General features: G+C 39.4%; 2 protein-coding genes and 1 pseudogene across 16 annotated transcripts in view; 1 reads left to right on the forward strand and 2 right to left on the reverse strand.

Annotated features, from left to right (window-relative positions):
- CNTRL (centriolin) overlaps positions 1-26,643 on the reverse strand; it is a 96,257-nt gene extending 69,614 nt beyond the window's left edge. For 4 of the 14 annotated variants that reach the window (XM_077968176.1, XM_077968180.1, XM_077968174.1 and 1 more), the window contains exons 1-8: positions 26,531-26,643; positions 21,089-21,268; positions 13,690-13,937; positions 11,687-11,817; positions 9,371-9,501; positions 7,829-7,970; positions 5,793-5,979; positions 735-928 (exon numbers count right to left, since the gene is read on the reverse strand). In XM_077968176.1, coding sequence (XP_077824302.1) covers positions 735-928; positions 5,793-5,979; positions 7,829-7,970; positions 9,371-9,501; positions 11,687-11,817; positions 13,690-13,906 — 1,002 coding nt within the window. In that variant the 5' untranslated portion in view covers positions 13,907-13,937; positions 21,089-21,268; positions 26,531-26,643. Of the gene's footprint in view, positions 1-734; positions 929-5,792; positions 5,980-7,828; positions 7,971-9,370; positions 9,502-11,686; positions 11,818-13,689; positions 13,938-21,088; positions 21,269-26,481 lie in introns of all 14 variants that reach the window. The other 10 variants (XM_015116939.3, XM_015116937.3, XM_015116933.3 and 7 more) reach the window with 4 other exon arrangements.
- Positions 3,382-4,119, reverse strand: LOC700331 (actin-related protein 2/3 complex subunit 3 pseudogene; annotated as a pseudogene). The gene has a single exon (XR_011698.5). The product of XR_011698.5 is annotated as an actin-related protein 2/3 complex subunit 3 pseudogene (transcript).
- Positions 26,644-26,732: 89 nt separating the features above from the next.
- The window catches only part of C5 (complement C5), a 122,737-nt gene continuing 121,654 nt past the window's right edge, over positions 26,733-27,815 (forward strand). The window contains exon 1 of the mRNA XM_077968181.1: positions 26,733-26,861. The gene's annotated coding sequence lies outside the window, so the exon portion shown is untranslated. The remainder of the gene's footprint in view (positions 26,862-27,815) is intronic.

Raw genomic sequence — 27,815 nt, forward strand, 5'->3', positions numbered from 1 at the left:
TTGAATTCCTGACTTCAAGTGATCCTCCCGCCTCAGCCTCCCAAAGTGTTGGGATTAAAGGCGTGAGACTGGCATAAACATGTTTTTAAATGGTTAATGATAAAAATAACAATGACATAGAGAAGAGCACAGTCTGACTTCTAACAAAAATAGGTATAGAAAAAAAAGCAAAAACTTCTGACAGTTTACAAAACATTTATTCACAGCACAAACATATCAATAACATTATAAATAAGCAAAAGAGAAAACTAGGCAACTACAGTTCATAGTTTTGGGATAGTGGAAAGTCTTAAGGTCTGACATTTTGCCAAGGTTTTCAATGGGCTGACTAACGTGCACCAGGGAATCAGCATAAAGATATTATAAAGTTATTTTATCTTAGTAATAAAAGATGGATTCCATGTCCAAAAAGACTTATAACTCACGAAAATCTGGATAATTTTGCCAGATTGCCTTCTAAATGTTTTTGCCAATGAACAGCCTCACCTACAATGTTGTTTTTAAAAAATACAAATGTCTAGGAGTACATAATGCAGCCCAAGATCCCATCAGTCTTTTGGGAAGCCATATCATCCAGTACACCGTCAACTGCAATTCATAAGCCTTTCACACATATTTCTGTTAAACCACGTCTTCTCCATTATATGGTCAGGAAGTTGTATTTTTAGACCCAAGGGCAAAGAATTATCTGTCTTAAGAGAATACAGCCAAAGCAATGTAAAATATGAACTTACCAATTCATTTTTTGTGTTTAAGTCACTCTTGAGTTCCTCACAGCTCTGTTTCTGTAACATGGCCTCCTCTTTCAATGATTTGTTCAATTTATCTTGATTTTTAATTTCCTCAAGAAACCTTGTTTGTTTGCTCTTAAGCTCTTCAGTTTCTATCATCTTTTTTTCTAGGTCTCTTTCCAGTCTTTCCACTTCTTCTGTCAATGAAAATTTAATAGTTTATTTATCATTATATTTCCTATTTTTAAAAAGATAAGAATATTTCTCAAAACAATAGCAAAAAAAAGGCTAAAAATATCATAAACACAATTCTACTTTTAAAATTAGCCACCACGGTTTTGGAAAAAAGACTATCCTGATCTTGAAATTGATTTATATTAAGAGGCAAGAAGACATCATTTTGATGCCATTTTTAAAAGATTAATACTTTACTTCCAAGTATTTAATCCAATTAGTGTGCTGATAAATGAGTTTTTTTCTAGGTGACCTTTGAAAAACATGCAATATTTGATCTGACATTAGTAATTACATTTAAAAGGATGCTGCAAACATATTTGCAAAATTTTGTATTATCTTAAAATTATTCAATGGCTTTCTGTTACTCTTAGGATAAGATCCAACAGGCTTGCAAAAAGGTGATAAAGCTCTTCATAATTTAGACTCAACCTCCCTCTTCTGCCTCATCTTCAAGCATACTCTACTGCAGCTTTCTTAAAGTGATCCCATTTCTTCAGATTTTTGATGCCTCTTCTCACCTATAGGCTTTTATTCACACACTTTCCCTAGAACTGTCTTCCTCTACCTCCTACTGAGCTATTTTGCATCCTCCAGGTCTTAAGTTTTAAAAAATATATATTGAGAAGCCTGCCCAGGCCCTATCCTGTCGCCAGGTTAGATGATTCTGAAGTATGCTCCCACGCTACCCTGAAATTCTGCTTGGCCCTTGTCACACAGGGAGTTGTAAAATGTGATCAAATAGCTTAGCTGTCTGCCTTCCCCCACTAAAGTGTCACAAAAGCAGAAATTACATCTATCTGGCTCACCTAGACTAGATCCTAAGAGCCTAGCACATTAAAGTCTCCTAATTAATATCTGAAGGCATGAAGAAACCATAAGTAGTCTAACCATTTCCCCCAAAAGTTATCTAGATGACTTTCCTTTGCATTATTAATATTTTTAATGATTCCAAAACATAAACTTCAGAATAACAAATGTTGAGTTAGGGAGATTCCAAACTAATAAAAACTTGCCATATTTGTCCAGTATTGGATCAAATCATATGAAATTGCCAGTTTTGCAGATCAAAACAGACTAACAGTAATTTCAAATGAACATACAGGCTCATTTCCCAACACTCTAAATTGGCTATTTCATACCTTCCTCTTTTTTTTTTTTTTTTTTTTTTGTGACAGAGTCTTGCTCTGTTGCCCAGGCTGGAGTGCAGTGGCATGAACTCTGCTCACTACAAGCTCCGCCTCCTGGGTTCACGCCATTCTCCTGCCTCAGCCTCCTGAGTAGCTGGGACTACAGGCGCCTGCCACACGCTCGGCTAATTTTTTGTACTTTTAGTAGAGATGGGGTTTCACCGTGTTAGCCAGGATGGTCTCGATCTCCTGACCTCGTGATCCACCCACCTTGGCCTCCCAAATTGTTGGGATTACAGGCGTGAGCCACCGCGCCCAGCTCATACCTTCCTCTTTCTTCTCAAACTTCCCATGCACCTTCTTCTATTTTCTCTCTCACCTGATGATCTCACATTTAATTAAGAAAATGACCCCATCAATAAGAACTCCCTATTTTCCCACCACCACAGCAACAAAACTACCCACACCTGCACATATCTTCGCTCCTTTCTGAAGGAGAAAGTGTCACTCCTACCAAAGGGATGATTTTTTCCTTTTTTTCTCTAATCTCATTCTTTTGTCTTCTCAAGAACCAAAAGAATTGAGCCATGTCTTGTTTCTCCACTCTGCTTTCAGCTTTTATTTTTTTTTTAGACAGAGTCTCGCTCTGTCGTCCAGGCTGAAGTGCAGTGGCACGACATCAGCTCACAGCAGCCTCTGTCTGCCAGGCTCAAGTGATTCTCCTCTCTCAGCCTCCCAAGTAGCTGAGATTACAGGTGCCCATCACCACATCCAGCTAATTTTTGTATTTTTAATAGAGACGGGGTTTTGCTATGTTAGCCAGGCTGATCTCGAACTCCTGACCTCAAGTGATCCACCTGCCTTGGCCTCCCAAAGTGCTGGGATTACAGGTGTAAATCGGTACACCTGGCCTCCACTCCGCTTTTGAATATTCTGTTCATTTGGTTTTTTGTTTTCTGGCTTTGAGGTTTACTGCATTTGTTGTTTCTGCCCATTTCCTGGTCTGGAAGCCACTGGTGAATTTTTTATTTTTTATTTTTGATCTTTTTAAAAAATTATTTATTAAGTACTAGAAGAGACATTGTGGGAGAAAATTTCAAATCTCCAGCCAAATGTCTCCCTCCTATTCATTCTCCAATCCATTATAATCTAGCATCTGTTCCCACCATTTCTTTTTTTTTTTTTTTTTTTTACATGGAATGTTAGAAATTTCTTTATTATGACTTATTCTTATTAAGCGCCAGCTTAATGCTGCAGAAAACTTCAAATCACCCTTGATAACTCACTTTCTTGTCTCCCACCCAAATTACTGATCAAGAGTTTTTCAAGTAAAGACATGCTCTTCTCTCTTCTGTATAAAACTTTACGAAATAAAGGCAAAAGATTGTGTACATCTCACTGGAAAATGCTGCCCAGGGCTCTGGAGACGGTGGCTGCCCGGGTTCCCTTCACTGTCCAGGTCCTGAAAGACTCTTGTTCATGAACTGTCTCTTCACAAAGCAAATCCACCACTTGCTAGGTTTATCATTCCGAGGGTCAAAAACTTTCTCACAAAGTCTCAGTCCAGTCTCTTGCCTTAGCTGTTGTAAATAGGCTCTCATCACTTCATCTTCCTGTTTGTTTGCAGGTTTGGCATAAATTGCGTTAAGTGGAAAACCAGGCTCTCCAGGAATGGGAAAATTAGTGATTCCCAATGTATACATTTATTTCTCACCTTGGCTTTTGGAATTGCACTTTTGGAGTTTCTTCAGACATTCAGAAATATAGAGAGTTATATATATCAAGGTCCTATCAGCTTCATTCTTAATTTCATAGTTTTTGAAGAAGACATTGGCCTTGAAGTAATAGATGGCTTCATCCACAATATCTGTATCTTTTGTGTCTCTGGGTGCAGGTCCTTTGAATTGACTTCTGATAGGTAACAGTGCCATGTTTCCGATGAGTTTGGTGTCAGGATCCATGAGAGAAGAGTGGTAAGCCGGCATCTTGGCAGCACCCGGATTCCAACCCAGAGGAGCAGAATCTCTGTTCCCACCATTTCTTAACTACTCCTGTCAAGATCATTATCATCTGTTGCCAATCTAAAGCACTTATCTGCTTATCTCACTTAATATCTCAGCAACATTCAACAGAGTTGACCACTTCCTCTCTTGAAAGCTTCTCCGGGCTATTTCCCACTATTTCCTGGTTTTCTTCTACCTTGCTGGCCTCTCTTTCTCAGCTTCCTTAGCAACTACTTTTCTTCTTTCTCCCAGCCACCGCCTGAGTAAGCTGATTTCCATGGAATTTAACGTCATTTTTATGCTGATGTGACTCAGCATAAAATTTGTGTGGTTAGTCCAGATCTCTTTAAACTCCAGACTCACATTTCTGACTCTTTATTTGACACCTCCACTTAGCTGTCTCACAGACATTTCAAATTGAATATGTCCTAAACAAACCTCTGAATTCTCCATTTTTATAAATGATATCTCCATCTAGCCACTTACTTGAACCAAAAGCCTGGGGATTATCCAATCCATTAGAAAACGCTGCTACTTCTACCTTCAAAACTGATCCATCTATCTTTCATTTCCACATCCAACATGTTAAGTACAGGCCATCAATGTTTCTAACCTGGATCACTCCTATCCAAGTGTTAACCAGGGCTGACTCTGCTTAGCTTTCAAGATCTTGTGACTGCATTCAGATGGTATGGCATAGACTCCAGCCTAGATTACTACACTAGCCTCCTAATAGGTCCCTTCATCTCCATTTTCCCTGCTCCAAATCATTCTACTATGTATCAAAAATGATGTCCTATCCCTGCTTAAAAATTGTCAGTGGCAGCTGGGCACGGTGGCTCATGCCTGTAATCCCAGCACTTTGGCAGGCCGAAGTGGGTGGATCACCTGAGGTTGGGAGTTCGAGACCAGACTGACCCTGTCAGAGAAACCAGAGAAACCCCATCTCTACTAAAAATTAAAAATTAGCCTGGCGTGGTGGTGTGTGCCTGTAATCCCAGCTACTTGGGAGGCTGAGGCAGGATAAACGTTTGAACTTGGGAGGTGGAGGTTGCAGTGAGCTGAGATTGCACCATTGCACTCCAGCCTGGGCAACAAGAGTGAAACTGTGTCTCAAAAAAAAAATTGTCAATGGCTTTCCACTGCAGCTGAAATAAAATACAAATTCCAAGGCCCTGTGCCGCCTCACACCTACCTATGTCTACACACTTTTTATTGAGCTGTCCTCCAGTCTATCTGATTTTCTTTCACTTCCTTAAACTCACAGGGTCTTTTGAACTAAAGAACAAGCTGCTCCCTCCCCTTAATGCCATTCTTCACGCGGCTACCCCTCTCTTCTCTTTGCTTTCAGGTTAAATGTCACTCCCTCAGAAAGCCATTCCTCTATGCCACAGAGAGGGCTCCCCTCTGTTACTTTATCTGATTTATTTGCTTTTTGTCTGTCTTCTCTGCCAAAACATAAGCTGCATGGATGCCAGTACCATATGTCTTGCTCCCCATTGTATTCTTAGTGCCAAATACAATGCCTGGTTCACAGTATACATTCAGTAAATATTTGTTGAATCGATTTATGCTGCCATTTCCTGTGTACATTTTAATAGCATTATAAAGTTCATAATACATATTTCTAGATAACTTCTGAAACTAAATTCCTCCCTCACCGAAATTTATTATTTTTTTAAGTTTAATCTTACCTAAACTGAATCTCTCAAAAGCCTCCTGTCTATCCTGAGTGGTTACTGGCTGACCTTCCAAACTTTCCAGTGAACGGAGGTGGAAAATGGTAAACTGGAGGTAATGAGGAAGGGTCACAACTGGATTTTCAACTAGGATCAGAGAAATCAAATCTTGAAGCGGTTTCAACTTGCTTATATCTTGGAGCTGAAATGATATAACATTAGTATTGGTATAATGTAATTTAAAAATCATAGCATACCTAAAGGAAGTTACAAATCAACTAAATTTAACATGGCAAGGAATCTACTCATGAAACCAATTACCCAAAAGTAGTGGTAATACTTTTGGGTATTTCCAGTATGGAAAGGGAGTATATGAGTATTTATGGTATATTTGGGCAGTATTAGGCATTTTTCCATACACTGTTTCATTTATGACTCCTCACAACAACCTATCATGTAAGTATCATCTTAATTTTACAGATGAAGAAACTCAGGATCAAAGAAGTTAGGTGACTTGCCCAGAGTTCAAAGCCTGTAAGTGAATGAAACAGGATTTGAATTCAAGTTCGTGTAACTCTCAACTTTGTCTTTTCATTATACCGATTCAACAAATCAAAAAAATGAATGGTTATAAAAAATATTTTGGCAAATCTTCAGATAACTGTGCTATAATTGATAGTTTATTCAGATAGTTTATTCTCAACCTAAAAATGTTGAGAAACAGTACTCCAAATAGCTAGTACAAATAAATCTTCTCTCCCAAGTGAATGTGCAGCACTCTTCATAATGCCAATGTCAAATATCAACGGGGTGAGGACAGCATACAAAATTAGAAATAAATATTTATTGATTTTCCTATTGCATAGCTGACACTAAGTTGACACTATCTAAGGATCAACTACTTCAGGAATATTTATGGCAAATTTTAGATCTATGGCTACCTCTTCCCATCATCCCATAGCGTCAACAGCTCCAAGGTGATGCTGTACAACGTGGGTTTGGGCTTGGGCTCTGACGCTCCTGGACTGTCACAGGATAAAATCAGAAAGCATAAGTATTGTTAACAACACGGCATTAAATGAATATTGCTTCTTCTTATTGGCCTCCACTGGTGAAGGCTTAAAGAATATAGCTTTAGACTTATTTAGTGTTTTAAAGTTTTTTTAAAGCATTTTTCACATCTATCATTTCATCCGAGCCCCCATAATACCCCTGTAAAGGAGGCAGTATAGGGATTATTTTCCCCAAACAGTGAGTTTTAGAGGGATTAAAGAATTCTCCAAGGTCATGGAAGGCAATTCTATAGAGACTCATCTTTGAAGTCACATTTTTCATTTTCTATTCTACAACTGATGTTCTTTAAATTATAGCACAGTTTTCCCAATTTTAATACAAATTTAAATAAATTAACATTTTTACTAAGCAAATGCTTATTAAATACCTACTGTGAATAAATACCATAAGAAAATCATAAACTATACTCCAGAGAAAAATATACAACATCATCTAAATATGTAAATCATGATAACAAAGTTGCTCTATATTGAAAAGCTAGTGATCAACCTCTTGTAACACCTAACATCATAATCAAAATAAACTGGTAAATTTGAAATGAAAAGTTAATACTGTCAAAAAAAAAAAAAAAAAAAACCAGAACTTTCTTCCAGGCATTCAGTGATCTGGATTCTGGCACAAAATGTGACTCTGGATAAGGGACTTAACCTGTCCTAGACCTACTTGTTACTACCTAACTCATAGCGATAGAAAAATAATCCCTGTACCGCTTTCTTAACAAGAGTGTTATGAGGCTCACATGAAATGATAAATGTAAAAATGCTAAGAGATCAACTCTTGGTTACTATGGAACCCATGCAAAATGAGGACTGCTTGTATTTAATGAATCTAGAAAATCATGGGCTATGTCTGAATCTAGTGTTTAGACAAATGACTAAAACTTTAAAAGAAGAAATCCCATTTTTAAAAAACTTAGATATGTTTAATCTTTTATTTTTCAACAAGTCTAAACATTCCTGCTATTTTGAATAACTTACCGATGATATCTTGTTGCCTTTCAAATTGAGGACTCGCAAAGATTTTAACTTCTTCCCTAACCATACTGGAATATGCTCAATTTCATTTCCTGCAAGGTTAAGCTTTTGCAGATTACACATATTTTCTATGCCTTCAATTTTGCTGGAAAGCAAAGGATAAAATAAAATTTAGTAAGTATAATTATAGAGTCTCTCATTGTATTTTTAGAATAAACAGCCTTAGCTCCATGTGAGATTATTTTTCATAATGATAATTTATCAACTCTTTTCATAAATGAGAACAAAGAAAAGTGGCTAAAGCCAAATTTACCAGAACAGCTAAACTGCCAACCTTTTATTACTATGCCAGGAATCCTATCCATCTTATTATTAGACTTTGCAACTCCATAACATAGAAAAGAAAAATTTGTCCATGGCAATCTCACCAACTACTGCGAACAATACTAGCAAACAGCCAGCAGAGAGCTGGGAAACTCAATAGCACCCTGTGCTATCTGCTACATTCCTGTCCAAAAGATGTTCTTAATTATTGCCTTAAGTCATCATAAAAAGATTAGCTATGCCAGCAGGATATGGGAGCCCATAGATGATACTGTATTTATGAATATAAGTAATTTAATCAGAACTTTTAAATAAAGCATTTATCACACATATTGATGAATTCTGACTGATGAAGCTTTTTCCCAAGTCACTTCTAGTTTATTTGTCAATTTAATTCCTTGGTCAATTTTCTATACTGCACAAATACTTCAGAGCTTCTATCTACACTAGGTAAATATTTCTAAGCTTCTCTACTTTCACTTTTATTTTGCTGAAAATATTTTCATCAGAATCAACTTTTTATACAACTTTTATAATAAGGGTTTGGTTCATTAATCATTTTTTTTCACTTCAGTTTTGTCATATCAGAACTTCTGCCATTGCTATTCATTTTCTTGGCAATTCTATCTACCAAGTCTAACTTGGGGGAAAGCATACAGATATTAATAATTTCAAGATTTGATTATTGTATCATTTTGTCTATAACAAGTTTTCTATATGCAGTTTTAGCCACTGTCAGTTTTAGTATATTTATTTCTCACAGTAATATTTACTATGAATTGGAAACGATTGAAAGCATATTTCTTGTAGCAATGAGCAAAGAACATCAGAATCAAAACAGATTAGAACATCTTGGGGGTCAAAACGGCAAGGTTAAAACATTCTGCTTCATGTCAACATTCTTAACGCAATAAGGTAATAAAATCACAGACAATATCTGAGAAAACTCCCTGTCATAAACTAAATTAAGATATAATTTGGTGCTCAAAAATATATCTCTTTGATAATGCTAGATGTTATTCTGTACTTCAGTAATGCCAAAACATAAAGACAATTACCTACCATATGTGAAGAGATAGACATTCATTTGATCAATGAATAAAGATAAAAAATCTTCTGTTCCTGTGTCAAAGGATTCTTTCAGTAATGTGGATAACATTAATCTACCTCTCTAACAAAGCTACCTACAATGCTACCTAAAGATTTTGTTATATAACTCACCTGATTTTGTTATAGGATAAGTTGAGTTCACGTAATTTTAACAGCTTGTCCAACTTTTCAATCTTCCCTATTAGATTATAGCTGAGATTCAGTACTTCAAGTTTAATACATTTTTCCAAATTCTCGATATACTAATTGGAAACAAATGAATAAATACTTTACACAACAGATGCCTTGACATACAGTATAACATTTACATATGTGCATCAGGGACTGTTTGATCAGTCATCAGAAAATAATATACCCTTACTGTTCTCCTGGACAATCCCTTGATGCAATTCTCCTTGACTAGGAGTAATAACTCTACTCAAGCTACCAAACTCTCCTTGCCCTTCAGTAGACAACGACATTGTCTACATACTAAGAAGCTCAAGACTATCCAACAAGATTTCCCTCACTATCGTTCCCTCTACCTCAGTTTTGCTATACCTCTCCCTCTCATTCCCCTCTTTTCTTCCAAAAGGTAGTGCTATGGTTTTAGTTTATTTTCTGAAGATCTTGTTTGCTATAAAATCTATATAATATGTAGCTATTTAAGCATATATAAATATGTTTGCTATAAATTCTATAAAATATGTGTGTGTGTATATATATATGCAAACAAGATCTTCAGAAAATAAACAGTGCTAACAAGGAAATAAAGACATCTTGTGACAGAGTGCAAGGCACCAACATGGCAGATTTTGCCAGTTTTGTTCACTACTCTAGCATTACTGCCTGGTGCTAAATACTTGTTGACTAAAAGAATGAGAGTGCAACTGAGGACAGGGTGGCTAATTGTGATTGGGTGGTAACAGAAGGCATCGGCCTGGAGGACAGAATGAGACCCTGTCTCAAAAAAAAGAGAAGACCTCACTAAGTTGAGACCTTAATAACAAGAAGCCAGCTGTATGAACATCTAGGTTGCCCAGGCTGGAGTATAATGGCGCGATCTTAGCTCACTGCAACCTCCACCTCCCGGGTTCAAGTGATTCTCCTGTCTCAGCCTTCTGGGTAGCTGGGATTACAGGCACCTGCCACTACGCCTGGCTAATTTTTGGTATTTTTAGTAGAGATGGGGTTTCACCACGTTGCCCAGGCTGGTCTCAAACTCCTGACCTCAGGTGATCTGCCCACCTCAGCCTCCAAAAGTGCTGGGATTACAGGCGTGAGCCACTGTGCCCAGCTGCTGCTTTTATTTTAACTTTTTAAAATACATCTTTCATTAAACACAACTTTTAAGTCTTTATGTATGTTAAATCTGTCAATACTTTTCCTTTGTGGTACTAGGGTTAGTATTTGCTTAGGGGGAACTTCACCACTCTAAGATTTTTAAAATATTCTCATATACTCTCTCTAATACTTTTAGAGCATTTCTGCTAGTTGGTTTTTGTTTTGCTTTGTTTTCATTTAGTTCTTCACCCTTCTGGAATTACTTTTTGTGAATAATATGTGGTAGAAATCTAAGGTTTTTTTCTTCCAATTAAAGGAATTAAGTTGTCTATTATTAATAATGTGTTCATGTTGTATAGTTTATGAATAAAGCTGTAAACACTCTAGAGCAGAAATTAGCAAACATTTTCTGTAAAAGGCTGATATGGTTTGGCTGTGTCCCCACCCAAATCTCATCTTGAATTCCCATGTGTTGTGGGAGGGACCCAGTGGGAGGTAATTGAATCATAGGGGCAGGTCCCATGCTGTTCTCGTGAGAGTAAGTCTGATGAGATCTGATGGTTATTATAAGGGGGAGTTTTCCTTCACAAGCTCTCTTTTTGCCTTCTGCCATCTATGTAAGATGTGACTTGCTCCTTTTTGTCTTCCACCATGATTGTGAGGCTTCCCCAGCCATGTGGAACTGTAAGTCCAATTAAACCGCTTTCTTTTGTAAATTGCCCAGTCTTGGGTATGTCTTTATCAGCAGCACGAAAACGAACTAATACAAAGGCCAAATAGTAAATGTTTTTGGCTTTGTAGGCCATATAGTCTGCGGCAACTACTAAGCTCTGCTACTGTAGTGCAAAAACAACCATAGACAATATGTAAACAAATAAGTGTGACTGTGTTCCAGCAAAACTTTACTTACAAAAATAGCAGGCCTGATCTAGCCTGTAAGCTGTACTTTGCCAACCCCTTCTCTACAGAGTCAATATTGTAGAGAATATTGAGTAATAGAAACCTATTAATTTGGAGATGTCATATACTTCTGATTTAGAATATTCACTGGAAACAATAAAAGGTCTGCCACAAATTAGGCAACATTAGGATAATTTTTTTTCACAGTTTTAAAGCACAGAAAAGTTAAAAACAGTATCTATGCTCAGAAATTGTGGGTCCTACCTTAAATTTCTTGCCACCATCTTTAGAAAGAGAAAGGTTCAGAGACTTTATCAATGCCAAATTGTCCTGTTTAGTAAGTTTTTTAATGAGGGCCTCTGTAATATATCGAACTCCTGCATGTGAATCAGCTCCTGAAATTACAGAAACAGATCATCATCAGTAGAGGAAAGACATGAATATCACAAAGAACAAATCGTTTTGATGTTATATAACAAAAACAAAAATTAAGCCATGCATATACCAAGAAAAGCTGGCTATTTCTAATCATAATGTTTTAATAATGTTTTACTTCATAGCATTTCATAACTATAATGAGGATGATAATGGTTATACACACTATAAATATTTGCTGTGTGCCAAACTTTGGGCTAAATGGTTTACATTTTTAAAATTTAATTTATGCAACAAACCTTTGAGAGAGAATTACTAATATCATCACTTATTTAAAAAACATCATTTGCTCAAGATCCTACAGCTAATTAAGGCACAAATCCAGAACTTGAACCCAGTCAGAGGAATATAAAACTTGCACTTTTAACTATATGAAGTTTTTTTTTTTGTTTTTGTTTTGTTTTGTTTTTTGAGACGGAGTCTCGCTTTGTCGCCCAGGCTGGAGTGCAGTGGCCGGATCTCAGCTCACTGCAAGCTCCGCCTCCCGGGTTTACGCCATTCTCCTGCCTCAGCCTCCCGAGTAGCTGGGACTACAGGCGCCCACCACCTCGCCCGGCTAGTTTTTTGTATTTTTTTTTTAGTAGAGACGGGGTTTCACCATATTAGCCAGGATGATCTCGATCTCCTGACCTCGTATGAAGTTTTTTTTAGCAATATTTTCATGTTAGTTTTTAAAAATAAACTGGTAATAGTTGTTTGTTTTTTAGAAATTCCAATCTAAAGTTCAGAAACACTGAAATTCTTAAATAGCTTTTCCTTTTTTTTTTATGGTGAGAAACTCTAAATTTGTTGCTCTTTTAAATAGAGAAAATCACAACATATTGTACAGAGCTAGAGTAGTCACTTGAGGGATGGCAAATCTGGTCTTATAACGTTCCTGGATATTGTTGTCAAAGACTGTTAATGCCATATTACATTTTACAAAAGTAGCCCTAAAAACAAAATCATCTCTTGGTTCTTGCCTTATGAGTCAGAAAAAATTAATCCTGTGTTGAGATCCAGGCTGTGAGTCAAAGATTCCCTAAGATTATTTATAAGTTAGTATTAAATTTATTTTGGTTCAAAATAAAATGATTTTTAAATTTAACTTGGCTTGTTCTGGGAAAGAAAATTAATATTTGATTAATATTCTAAATTTGATAATATTCTAAAATATCAATTGTATTAGAAATAACAATATGCCAACTAGCAGTAAAGATATAGCATAAACCCAATGTTGTTAATGCTTACTAATAAAACATGATTAGAGTTTAATGGCTATTATTTCACGACTTACCAAAGAATAACTTACTTTTGAAGTCAAATGCTCTACCACTAAGCTATACCCCCATCAATGCACTTTTGAGAACAGATTCCTAGACTAACAGAATGCTTTTAAGAAAAAAACAAAACACTGGTGGAACATACATGCATGTCCCATATGTGGAAATCAGTCCATTCACAGATAAGCAGTTTGCTAATAAGAAGACTGGCACAGGCCAAGTATGGATAACATTTTTTTACCGAATTAAGGCACTCCACTCTGAAGTGAAAAGATCTTCCCTCCCTTAACCAAAGAGGATGGCAAGTTTTGGTTTGAGTTTTAAGACACTCTCCTACCACAGGAAACAAAGCTTCCTCTTTCTGGAAACTCCCTCTTTGAATCCACTGACATCTTTACCCTCACCCAGAAACCTCAATCCTCCCACTATCCTTACACAGTTTCTGTTAATAGAAACAACAGATCAAATTAGTACCAGAATGTTACAGTTGGACCAAAAATGCAAGCTGAAAATTTTCCATCTCTACTTAAAGTATGTGGTCAGACCAATTCTTAGATTAAAAAGTGATACCTTTATGGTCTTGGTAGTCCAAAAGCATATTGTTTTCATCTGCAATCTCAACTTGCTCACACCACTGTCCTCCAGAATGAAAAGGTAGAGTCTCTGATCCAATCAAAGGTGAAAGTGACCTAGATCTCAGATTGGACATAGATGATGGGATAGGAGAGTGAGATGACGATGGCATCTTTGCTTTGCAGAATATTTTTTGTTGAGAACCTTTCTTCATTGCAAAAATAAAGCCAGGTGTTCATCAAAACCTGTAAGAGTTTTCAGTATATTCAACAAGATTAATTTTTAAGAGCTATCAAAACTATTATTTCTAGAAACTTCAGGTCTATAAAGTTATAAACTCAGAGGCTGTAGATACTAGGACCCATACTACTCCAAGCTGATGGAGCAGACACTATATCAAGCATCACTGATGACCTTGCCAGAGAGAAAAGAGATCTCCAGAGGGTCTAGAATTGACACATGCTCCAGCTGGAAGTGTTGTCATTCCTGTTGTTTATTGAACCAAACTAGTCCCAAGGCCCCTTTTACCCACACAAGGGGACCCTAGAATGCAGGAAGCTGGAATATTTGGCAACCAGCAGTATTTAATACTGATAAGCACTCTCTCCTTCCTGAAAGTTTCTTCCTTTGGTTTCTGGGACACCTCACTCTCCTGGTATCCTCATGACTCCCTGGCCACTCCATGGACTCCTTTGCTGGCTTTTGTTCCTCCTTGCAGTGTAATTTAAACATCAGAACTCCTCAATGGTCCCTTCTAGTTTCTCTCTAATCTTATCTTGGACAAATTAATGCACACTCATGGTTCCCAATGCCATGTGTTTACTCTTATTTATCTATTTTTATTTTTTATTTTTTTGAGACGGAATCTCGCTCTTGTCGCCCAGGCTGGAGTGCAATGATGTGATCTTGGCTCACTGCAACCTCTGCCTCCCGGGTCCAAGCTATTCTTCTGCCTTGACCTCCTGAGTAGCTGGAATTCCTGGTGCCTGCCACCATGACCAGCTAATTTTTGTACCTTTAGTAGAGACTGGGTTTCGCCATGTTGGCCAGGCTGATCTCGAACTCCTGACCTCAGCTGATCTGCCTGCCTCAGCCTCCCAAATTGCTGGGATTACATATGGGCGTGAGCCACCACACCCAGCCGATATTTATATCCTCAATCCAATCTTTCTCTGAGCTCCAGACTCCTATTTCCAATTGCTTACGTGATATCTCATTGGCATCCTAAACTCAGTTCAGCTTGAATTTATTATTTACACTATTCCTCCTCTCACCCTCCTGTTCCTCTTCCAGTGTTCCCTAAACAGTGAACACTGCTCGCTGGAATAAGCCAAAAACCTGGGAGTCATTCTTGACACCTCCCTCTTCCCTTGTCCCATACTCAGCCAATCGCTAAATCTTGTTAATTCTTACTCCCAAATACCTCTCAAATTAAGTCTGCTTCTTTCCATTTTCACTCTCACGCACTCTAATCCAAGCCCTCATCAAACTACTATAACAGCTTCTAACTGATCTGTCTGCAAGCTCTCTTGCCTTACTCTTCCATCATTACATTGCAGTCAGATAGCCAGAGTGATGTCATTTTGCTTAACATTTGTCTCCATTCTGAACTGTATGCTCCACGAGAGCCTGTGTGTTTTGTTTACAGTGTCTCCCCAGTCTAGTATAGTGCCTGGTACCTAGCAGGAATTCAGTATATATTTGCTGAATAAATGAACGAATAGAGTTATCTTACAGTCATCCCTCTCCATCATCCACCAATATTGATTCTATCTCTAAAATAGTTTGAAATTCGTCTCTATCCATCTTCGCAGCTACTGCCCTAGATCCAACTTTTATCCTCTCTTGCTTTGACTATTAGATACTCTCTGAAACAGCTTCCTTCCAATTCTCCTTTGCTTTACCCTCAATCCATCCTCTACCTTTGACCCACTTATATAATAAAAACAAAAGAAATGTAATGGTTCCCAGTGCCTATGAGTCTAAATATTTTGGCACCATGCACCACAAACAGGACTCATCACAGTCTGACCCCAACTTTCTGGCCTCCCCATCACATGCCATTGCTCTAGTCATCTTTTTGTCATTACCTGAACACATCATGAGTTTTTGCTTATGAAATTCCCTTTCCTTAAAGGGAATTCTTTAAAGGGAATTAAACATCCTCTTCTTTCTCTCAACCAATTAAAATGTTACTTTATTTGTGAAGACTTTCCAGAAATCTACTTTCTTCAGATAGAATGAATCCTCCCTGTTTATTACACTGAATATACCTACTGTGTATCTTTTGCTTGCCCAGAATGTAACATCAACAAGTGGAGGAATAATCTCTGAATTCCCAGCAGCTCCATGGTATAAGTCATGAATACATCTAACACCTTATAACTAGAAATCACCCGGTTTAAAAACCATACTTTCAACAGTGTACTCTTTCATGCATGTGCTCTCTCTCTGTATGCATATTTTTTATTGGAATGTATCATACATAAAGTACATAAATCATAAGTGTATATAGCTTCATGAATTTCTATACAGTGAACACAAGCTATGTAATCGACATCCAGGTAAAGAAACAGAATATTTCCAGAATCCCAGAAGTCCTCTCATGCCCCCTTCCAGTCACTAACTCCCACACATGGGTAATCACTATCCTGACTTCCAACACCAGAGATTTTTGAACTATTTTTGAACTTTAGAGAAATGAAACCATAAAATATCTTTTAAATCTGCCTTTTTGTTAAATATTGTTTCTGTAATTCATTCATATTTGTCTTATGCTATATGAAAAACATCTGATCACTTCAAATTTCAGTGTCTACTATTCTCATCTACAAAATCAATTTTATTGAAGTATAAGTCTTCCAGAAGGAACTAAAGCATTTGTTAATGAAAGAGACCTTGGTCAAATTCCTTTAAATGTTTTCACATAAAAATATTTATTTTCTTATATGAAAGAAAGGTAAAGTTCATGACCATTAAGGCTCAGAATGGTTTAGCACTATGACTTGATTAGTCCTTAAAAATGACATCCTCATCCGGGTGTGATGGCTCATGCCTGTAATCCCAGCACTTTGAGAGGCCGAGGCGGGCAGATCATGAGGTCAGAAGATCGGGACCATCCTGGCTAACATGGTGAAACCCCGTGTCTACTAAAAATACAAAACATTAGCCAGGCATGGTGGCAGGCGCCTGTAGTCCCAGCTACTTAGGAGGCTGAGGCAAGAGAATGGCATGAACCCGGAAGGCGGAGCTTGCAGTGAGCCGAGATCATGCCACTGCACTCCAGCCTGGGCAACAGAGCGAGACTCCGACTCACAAAAAAAAAAAAAAAAAGACATCCTCTTCTGTTCTAGGCATACAGTGTGCTGTGCCTACAGTGTGCTGTACGCTGTAGAACACAGCCTAGCAAATGGTAAATAATTAACATTTATTGAATGAATTAGTCATAAAGAACATAAAATGTAAAATGTACTATTTAGTATCTCAACAAAAAGATGCCTGCATGAGCAATACTAGTCCTCAGTATCAATCGTCCTAAATTTGCAAGGTTAGTGTATGTAAAAAAGATTTTCATGATACACAGTTGTTCTTATTAAGTACGTTTAGTCTAAAAACAGTACAAAAATTATAAACTTGACAAACTTTTGGACAAAAAAAATCTTATAAGATGTATAGATCTTGAGCAAGGCTATATTAATAATGATGCTATCTTTGCTTAGTACCTTAATTTCCCCTATAGTCACTGCTGAAAATGTGAAAATGGAAATTATTTTTTAGAAAAAAATTTAATGAAATAAGATATTAGCTTAAAGTAGTTTTTAATCCAAGAATTGAGTAGCTCAAGTGTTAATGCTATATAAATTGGTGTTAGAAAGGGATAGTGGAATGATGTGTAAACATCTTCATATACGTGATATTGTAAAATATCACACATATGATATCATGCATCACATAACAATGTTTTGGTCAACAATGGACCACATACATGACAGTAGTCCCATAAGATTATAATAAAGCTGAAAAATTCCTATAACTTAGTAATATCATAGATGTCATAATGTCATAGTGCTACACATTACTCACATGTTTGTAGCGATGCTGATATAAACAAACCTACTATGCTACAAGGTGTACACAAGTCTGGCGCATACAATTATGTAGAGTACATAGTACTTGGTAATAAATGTCCGTATTACTGGCTTATGTATTTACTACACCATACTTTTTATTGTTAGAGTGTACTCATTCTATTTATTTAAAAAAAAAAAAAAGTTAACTATAAAACAGACTCAGGCAGGTAGGTCCTTCAGGAGGTATTCCAGAACATAATATTGTTATCATAAGAGATGATAGCTCCATGCATGTTATTGCCCCTGAAGACCCTGAAGATCAGTGGAACAAGATATGAAAGGCAGTCACACTGATTATCCTGACCCTTACAGGCCTAGGCTAATGTGTGTGGTTGTGTCTCAGTTTTTAAGAAAACATTTAAAAAGTAAGAGTTTTTAAAATAGAAAAAAGCTTATAGAATAAGGTTATAAAGAAATTAATTTTGTACAACCGTACAATGTGTTTATGTTTTAAGCTAAGTTTTATTACAAAAGAGTCAAAAAGTTTTTTAAAAGTTTAAAGTTTATAAAGTAAAAACATTACAGCAAGTTAAGGCTAATTTACTATTGAAGAGAGAAAAAACGTTTAATAAATTTAGTGTAGCCTAAGTGTACAGTGTTTATAATAAAGTCTACAATAGTGTACAGTAATGTCCTGCATCTTCACATTCACTCACCAACTAACTGGGAAAGAAACTTCCAGTCCTGCAAGCTCCAATCATGTGGTAAGGGCTGTATACAGGTATACTTTTTTACATTTTATACCATATTTTTATTGTACCTTTTCTTTTTTTTTTTTTTTTGAGAGGGAGTCTCCCTCTGTCACCCAGGCTGGTATGCAGTGGCATGATCTCGGCTCACTGAAACCTCTGCCTCCCGGGTTCAAGCGATTCTCCCACCTCAGCCTCCTGAGTAGCTGGGACTACAGGTGCATGCCACTACACCTGGCTAATTTTGGTATTTTTAGTAGAGACAGGGTTTCACCATATTGGCCAGGCTGGTCTCGAACTCCTGACCTTGTGATCCACGTGTCTTGGCCTCCCAAAGTGCTGGGATTACAAGTGTGAGCCACCCACCCAGTCCCTTTTCTATGTTTAGATACACAAATATTTACCATTGTGCTACAACTGCCTGAAGTATTCAGTACAGTAACATGCGGTACGGGTCTGTAGCCTAGCAGCAAGAGGCTATCCCTATACCATCTTGGTTTGTGTAAGTACATTCTATGATGTTTGCACAATGATGAAATTGTCTAACAATGCATTTTACAGAGCAAATTCTGTCATTAAGGGACACATGACTGTATGTTAAATTAAACTAAATTTTGCCTGCAAGTGCCTCTGTACTTTAAGTCTCTACATAATGAACTGCAACATAACTTAAAAGGTAAACTAACTGAAAGCCTAACTTAGGAGTATGTTTTTGTAACAAATAGCTGACTCTCAGCTAATCACAGCAGCTGAGCTTCAGTCAATCACAGGCAGTCAAGTGATTGTACCATGTTCAAATAAGGTAAACACAGAGCTGTAACCAATCAAGCTGTTTCTGTACCTCACTTCCCTTTTCTATCCATAAATGCTGCCTGCCTACATTGCAGAACAGACCTCTCTGAATTTCTTCTGGTTCTGAGGGCTGCCCAATTTGTGAACTATTCTTTGTTCAATTAAACTGTTAAATTTAATTTGTTGATAATTTCTCTTTTAACCTGTATATTTGATGCTCCTCCTGTTTCCTATCACATAGCTCTTAAAACCTTTGGGATCTCCACAGTGATAAGAGTGTCTTTCGTATACTGATAAGATGACTGGTGACACCTGGATAGCTTTGGGATGGGGGCCAGTCACCAGAAAGACTAAGGCATGTTTAGAAGGTTGGGACTTTGAGCCCAACCCCACAATCTTTAAGGAGGGGAGAGCAGCTAAAATTGATTTGAAAACCAGTAGCCAATGATATGAGCAATCATGCCTACATAAGTAAGCCTCCATAAAACCCCAAAAGGACATGGTCCAGAGAACTTCCAGATAGCTGAACATGTGGAGGTGTCTGGAGGATGGCATGCTGGCAAGAGCATGAAACTTCATACCCCTTTCCACATACCTTGCCCTATGTAACTCTTTCTCTGGCTGTTTGTATATTTTGTAATATCCTTTATAATAAATGGGAAAATGTAAGTTCTGTGAGCCACTCGAGCAAATTAATTGAACCCAAGGAGGGGGCAGTGGGAGTCCCAATTTATAGCTCAGTAGTCAGAAGTATAGGTGGCAATCTACTACTTGTAATGGGCATCTGAAGTTAGTGGCACTCTTGTGGGACTGAGTCCTTAACCTGTGGGATCTGATGCTATCTCCAGGCAAACAGTGTCAGAATTGAACTGAGTAAGAGGACACTCAGCTGGTGTCCACTGAAGAAGTTCTGATGTATGGGGCAACAACCCTTACACGCCTGGTGTCAGAAGTATTGTACTGTGTGGTACGGCAGTAGGAAAAACATTCTGAGTTTTTCATATCTCTATTAAAAGATAATATACTTTCACAAGCATATGGGTATACATAAGCTGTGATTATACAGAAACTTCCCGCAAACTCCCAGCTTTCTGTGTAACAGCTGGCCATAAAGAAATTAAGACCCTCATTCCATAGGGGTCCTACCCAATACCCAGGAGGAAGGAATGCTGCACAGAGAGGTCAAGAGAAATCTGGAGAGGCAGGCCTTGCTGAATTTCCTCACTCAGTCTATTAGCATTAGATCATACCCATTTTGTCCAATCCTATTTCTATACAGCTGTCCATACTTCATTGATCCTAAGCATAAAAATGGATAATTTTTTCTGCATTTTTGGGTCTTCATTCTGAAGGTTCCCATGACACACAAAGCTTTGATCGAATAAATTTGCTATGCTTTTCTCTTGTTAACCTGTCTTTGTTACCGGAGTGTTGGTCATGACCTTTATGATGGGACAGAAAGGTATCACTCCCTTTCCTCCCCTACAGAACTTATATACAGTATATAAAGGAGAGATTACACTAATATAATCTATTAATATATTCAATTTTTGGAATTCCTCTTTGGATTCTGCTTTCAAATTAATTTGTAAGTCTCACAAGAAAATCGGGCCCATCACTTCAGGTACATTTTGTTTTTATTTTCCCAGTTTGATCGCTAACCTTACTCAGTAAACTTGACTCCATTTAAAGTTTGTCTACTTCCAAAAATTTAATGAAAAGATGATGATTGAAGTTAATTCTAAAGAATATCATACTAGTGGCTAACATTTACTGAGGGCTTACCATGTACCAAATATTGTGATATTTCGTCAGGCACAGTGTGTATACTTGCAGTCCCAGTTGCTCCAGAGGATGAGGCAGGAGGATTGCTTGATCCCAGGAGCTCCAGGCTACAATGTGCTATGATCAACCTTGTGACTGGCCACTGCACCCCAGCCTGGGCAGCATAGGGAGTCTCTGTCTCTAAAAAACAAACAGACAAACGTATGTTGTGATAAGCTCTATGTGTATCATCACATTGAAAGAATTGAATATAACAACTCTATAAGTGTTATTTCCCATTTTACAGATGAAGATCTTAAATAATTTGTCCAAAGTTCCTTAACTAATTGGTTTGGCTAAAACTTGAAACCTGATCTAATTCAAAACCCATGTTTTTTACGACCATATCATATAGCTATCTGAGTTTCCTGGAGTCTAGATTATGTTTGCTTTGTTCTCTATGGCCTAGCATGATGCCATAGGCGGCAGGTGCCTGTAATCCCAGCTACTTGGGAGGCTGAGGCACAAAAATCACTTGAACTGGGGAGGTGGAGGTTGCAGTGAGCCAAGATCGTGTCACTGCACTCCAGCCTGGGCCACAGAGTGAGACTCCGTCTCAAAAAAACAAAACAAAAAAAATCCTGAAGGTAACCCAGAAAATTTTATACAAAGAAAGGATCTCTGATACCATGATCTGGTCTCTCAAGGTGAATAGTCTGAAGGGAATAAAAACCTGTCACACTTTTTGCTTTTAAAAAGTTAATTATTATTTCACATACATTACAATATAGCCAAATGTCCCATGCCAATAGCCTCATTCACTACAGGTTAAGCACTCCAAATCTGAAAATCTGAAATATTTAAATATAAATATAAAAAATATAAGTAAGTATAATGCAAATATTCCAAAATCTGAAAAAATCCAAAATCCAAGACACTTTTGGTAGCAAGCATTTTGGATAAAAGATAATCAATCTGTACTTTATTTTAATTTTTTTGGAGACAGGGTTTCACTATGTTGTCCAGGCTGATCTCGAACTCCTGATCTCAAGCAATCCTCCCACCTGTGCCTCCCAAAGTGTTAGGATTACAGACTTGAGCTACCACACCTGGCCTTCAACCTGTTCTTTAAACTGTGAACTTAAATGTATCTGTACTTTTTGCCTCATTTTCTCGTATTAAACTATATATATGGATCAGAAAAACTCCCCCAAGTCACATTAACTGCTATTTATGCCATTTCCACAAAGCTTTTGGTCCAAATTTCAAGCGTGGTAAACAATTTCTGTGCCTTATAACACAATTTTGCCATGGAAAAAAGTCTTTTAGTAATTTTAATATTATGAAATACATACTTAGTCTTAAGTCTCTTTTGCTGTCATAAGTGTCTTTTTGTATGCTAATGAGTTGACCGATGGCTAGCCACCTCTAGGCAGCTTCAGGATCATGGCTGGTCACTAGAAAGAGGGAGGGGAGAGGGGCTAAAGGTTGAGTTGATCACCAATGGCCAGTGATGTAATCAATCAGGCCTACATAATGAAGCCTCCGTAAAAATTTAAAAGACTGGGTTTGGGGAGCATCCAGATAGCTGGACACGGAGGGGGTCCTGGAGGGGAATCCACCCAGAGAGGGCGTGGAAGCTCTACGCCCCTTTCCACCTGCCTTACACTATGCATCTTTTCATCTATATCCTTTGTAATACCTTTTATAACAAACCAGTAAATGTAAGTAAGTGCTTCCTGAGTTCTGTGAACTGCTCTAGCAAATTAATCAAACCCAAGGAAGGAGTTGTGGGAACTCTCATTTATAGCTGGTCAGTCAGAAGCACAGGTAAAACTGAGGCCTACCGTTGGCATCAAAACTTGGGGGCAGTCTTGTGAGCCAGCCTTCAACTTGAGGGATGTGACACTGTCTCCAGGTAGACAGTGTCAGAACTGAACTGAACTAGAGGACAGCCCTGTGGTGCCTACCACTGCAGAACTGACTGCTTGCTTAATGTGTGGGGGAAAATCCTACAGGATCATGTTGTGAGCGTATAATGGGAGAAATTGAGTTTGTTTAATCTGTAGTCTCAGTAATACTATTTTTTTCTTTTTTTGAGACAGAGTCTCACTCGGTTGCCCAGGCTGGAGTGATCTCGGATCACTGTAACCTCTGCCTCCCAGGTTCAAGTGATTCTCCCACTTCAACCTACCGAGTAACTGGGATTACAGGTGTATGGCACCATGCCTGACTAATGTTTTTATTTTTAGTAGAGATGAGGTTTCCCCATGTTGGCCAGGCTGGTCTCAAACTCCCGACCTCAGATGATCCACCCACCTCGGCCTCCAAAAGTGCTGGGATTACAGCCACCGCACCCAGTCCTCAGTAATACTATTGATGTTGCTAAACTGCACTGGCATTCTCCTTCTAAATAAGAATACGCTAAAATTTGAGAAAAGCTAAGAGGCATGTGCTTAGGTAAAATCTTATTCCTAATTAAATGGATTAATAGACGACATTTATTATAGTATATATAGTATGTAGTTGGGGTTTTTTTCCCCCTTAGGCAAGGTCTTTCTCTGTCGCCCAGGCTGGAGTATAGGGGCATGCTCACGGCTCACAGCAACCTTGCCCTCCTGGGCTCAAGTGATCCTCCTACCTCAGCCTCCTGAGTAGCTGGGACTACAGCAGCATAAGACCATGTTCAGCTAATTTTTTATTTTTTGTAGAGATAGGGTCTCACTATAGTTCCCAGGTTGGTCTTGAACTCCTGGGCTCAAGTGATCTTCCCGCCTCAGCCTCTCAAAGTGCTGGGATTACAGGTGTGAGCCACTGTGCCCAGCCTGTAGTTTTTACATCCTAATGACCAAGACCCCTTAGGTCTCACCAGACTATCATGAGGTCCTTTATTACCTCTCCTGATTAGTAAAAGTCAGGCTTACTCATTCATAGACTTAAACCCTTGCTTGCCACAACTTCTGTAAAGCTTTAACATTGAAACAAGATATATGTAATTGGTCTCAGAGAATAGCTAACTCAGTGAAGTGGGCTTATGGGTTTACAGTGTTTGAGAATGGCTGGCATTATTTCATAGGCTACTGCCTGGAGGTTGAAATGCTGAATTATAATTTTAAGGGAGAGATGAGGATGTAGTTTGATCCTAGGATGTTGTCTGCAATCACATGAACAAAGACCAAGCAAGCAATGGAAAAAATGAAGACAGCTGAGAGGTAGGCTAGGGCGAGTGAAGGAGCAGGATAAAGAGAAAAAAAAAAAAAAAGCAAAGTTCAGAGCTACAGTTGTATTTTAAAGGTTGTCTGCAGAGCAAGAGAAAGCCATTGGAATGACATGATAATCAGAATTTATGTCCAGGCAACAAAACATTACCCGTCCTGCCACCTATAAACCCAGATACTTGCTCTGATCTAACAATTCAGTCCATCACAGCTTAGTAGAGACTGCAAACTCCACCTCCATCCAGCCTTTCCTAACTTTCCTAACTTCCCATCTTCTCTGATCTCCAAATAAGGCAGACTTCCTTCTGTCTCTCTACAGACTCCCTAATATGCAAATACCCATCCCCATTTCTTAACCCCCATATCCCTCTCCTTAGCCCTTTAATTGGATTTCAGTACTTTCCCTCCAAGTCTACTTCATCCCATACCCTCTGACCTACTGAAATACTTTCCTTCCTTAACCTTCTCCTCCTTTCAAATATCCTGATTCCTATCCCTCTGCAAAGTCTCCAATCATTTTTCTTTCCAAAGCCAATTCCCCCATTCTGTGCTGTCCACCTCTGCCTCCCACTCTTCTTTATCCCATTCTGACTGCCAATTTGCCCACAAATTCTATCCCAGTTCCCCAACACAGTAATAGTCTCCCCCACTTCTCTATGGTTCTTTCCTGTGCCCAGACTCAGCCTTTCTCTATCCATCCAGACTTCCCAAGCTGCTCATCTCTCTTCATCCCAGAAAATACCCTGACATCCTAATGCGTTCCAATATGCTGACCTCCAATTACTCCCCTCCCTAAACAAAATACTCAAACCTCCACCCATTCCTCTTCATCGCAACCCAACTGCCTGCCTATTTGCCCTTCCGTCCTAATACTCTGGCCCCCGTGTCCTTTTCCACCTATTAAAAGCCTGAATCCCCCTCTCCCATCTCTCTTCTGCTCAGATAAAAAGCCTGAATCCCCTTCTCCCATCTCTCTTCTGCTCAGATACCCTAAAACTCAAGCTTCCCATCTCTTTCCATTAATTATTCAATTTTATTGAGCAACTTTTATGTAGGAAGAACCATGCTAGGATCTAAGCTCAAGATGTATAAGATTTTGTCTCCCAATTACCCATGATCTCTGCACCAAGCAGTCTCCTTCATAGCATTTTAAAAGAGTTATTTGTGAAACTACTTAATTGTTGCCTGTTTCTCCTTCTAGACTATAAGCTACAAGAGAGCAGAGGTCTCGTCTGTTGTTCTATAGACAATAAATATTTGTTGACTGAAGGACTGTACTAAACACTCTAGACAATACCAAATTTAAATCCTCAAAGATTTAGCTGTATAGGATCAGAATTACTAACCTCATTTACAAGTGGCAATGTATCTGAACAATTAAAAGCCTGGATTCTGGAACGAAACAGCCTGAGTTCACATTCTGACTTTCCACTTACTGTGTGACTTTAGGCAAATTACTTAACCTCTCTGGTCCTCAGTGCTATCACTTTTTAAGTGAGAATGATAACCTCATACAAGTTATTTTAAATTCTAAATGAGGTTAATACGTGAAAAGTGCTTAAAACTGGATCTGACAAATAGTGAACGCCCAAACGTGATTCGCAATTATTTGGACAATGAGGAAACATGATCAGGAAGGCTCAGACACATGCCAAGGATCACAGACGCGGTTAAGTTACACAAGGTGGCAGAATTGAGGTTTGAGCCCAAGTTTGCCTGGCTTCAAAATTCACTAGTCCCTTAACGAATATAACGGAAGTGTTTGCTCTTCCCCTCCTTTTAGCATTTCGTCCCCACATCCTGTCATCTTTCTCCACGCACTGTAGTCCGTCCGATACCGTGACAACCCGTCAGGACGCCCAAACTGTCCTTTCTCCCGCTCACTCCCCACAGACAGCTGGCACATCCCAGCTCTCCCCTCAGCTCAGGTAGCAGGACGCACAACCTTCTGGGCGCCGCACCCTAACTTCCACACCTCCCCACGCTCTGGTTCTTCATCCCCAATCGCCCCCGCCGTCCTCACCTCTTCCCATCCAAACCTCCCTCCTTCATCCACCGCCCCACGCCCGTTCCGGGCCCTCCCCTCTTTCCCGTCCAATCCCAATTCCCAGACATGCGCCCCCGCCCCGAATCCATCCCAAGCCGGCCCACCCCACGCCCGGTTCCGGCCTTCCCGCCTTTGCCTCCGGCTCCCACCGCTCGGGTTGGACGCCGGAGAACGGGCTCGACCAGGTCTGACGCTCACTGCCTAGGAGCCGAGCCGAGCAGTCCCGCAGGCTGAGGCGGAGCGGAAGACGTTGGGGCTCTTTCCTCAGGCGCGCAGCGGCGCGACGGCCATTTTGTTGTGTTGTGCCGGTTGCCGAGGGGCCCCGCGCGCGTGGGCGGGGCCTGTCTCAGCCACGCCCCTCTCCCTCTCCGGGGCTTTTGGGAGGGACGCGGAGGCGTTTCCCGCCGCCTTCGCAGCCAGCGCGCTAGGGTGCTGGGGAGTCTTGGGCGCTGGGGAGTCTTGGGCGCGAGGCTTCCGGCCGCGCGGGGCCGTCGGGATTTGCCGCCTTCGCCTTCGGATTGCGTTGCAGGTGAAGTTACGGGTGCAGAGTCAGGGAAAGCCGAGGTTTCTTGCGGCAGTCGGCCGCAGTGCAGTGGCCTTCGCTGAGACAAAGCTGCAGCCGCCACCCTCTGAAACACGGACACGATTCTCTGGGCCTGGGTCCGAGGACGGCCTGAACGCCGACCGGCGCAGCGCATCTCCGGCCTCCCCCACTTCTGACGCCTTTTTCTTACCATTTTCTCGCAATCATTCCTTCCTGTCTTCATTTCTTTTCTTTACTACACAGTTTATAGTCCACCTGTATAACACTATTTTAGAAACTCCCTCTCTCTCTGTGCCTCAGTTTCCTTACCTATGAAACGGGGTCCTTTTACCTATTAACACTTCCTACAGTTTTCCTGATAACTATAAAAGTGAATCCAGGCCGGGCGCGGTGGCTCATGCCTGTAATCCCAGCACTTTGGGAGACCAAGGTGGGAGGATCACTTGGGGTCAGGAATTCAAGACCAGCCTGGCTAACAAGATGAAACTCCGTCTCTACTAAAAATACAGAAATTACCCGGGCGTGGTGGCGCACGCTTGTCATCCCAGCTACTTGAGAGGCTGAGGCAGGAGGATCGCTTGAACCTGGGAGGCGGAGGTTGCAGTGATCCAAGATCGCACCACTGCACTCCAGCATGGGCGACAGAGCTAGACTCCATCTCAAAAATAAAAAAATAAAATAAAATAAAAAAGAAGCCCAATTTTCCTGATAATTATAAAAGTGAATCTCTGTGGAAGAACTTAGAACAGTGAGGAGGAAAACCCGACAACATGGGACCGAAGAGTGCCCATCCGCGGCGAATTGGGAGATTACCCAAGAGAAAAGTGTTTTGCAGTACGTTCTCAATGTGTCTTAGGTATTTCATTATTAGACAAAGGTTACCCAGAAGCGATATTTCTTTCTACGCCCGAAAGAAGAGTTTAGGCAAGGGGTAGGGAG

The sequence above is a fragment of the Macaca mulatta genome, chromosome 15, assembly GCF_049350105.2.
Source record: "Macaca mulatta isolate MMU2019108-1 chromosome 15, T2T-MMU8v2.0, whole genome shotgun sequence".
Classification (NCBI taxonomy): Eukaryota; Metazoa; Chordata; class Mammalia; order Primates; family Cercopithecidae; genus Macaca; species Macaca mulatta.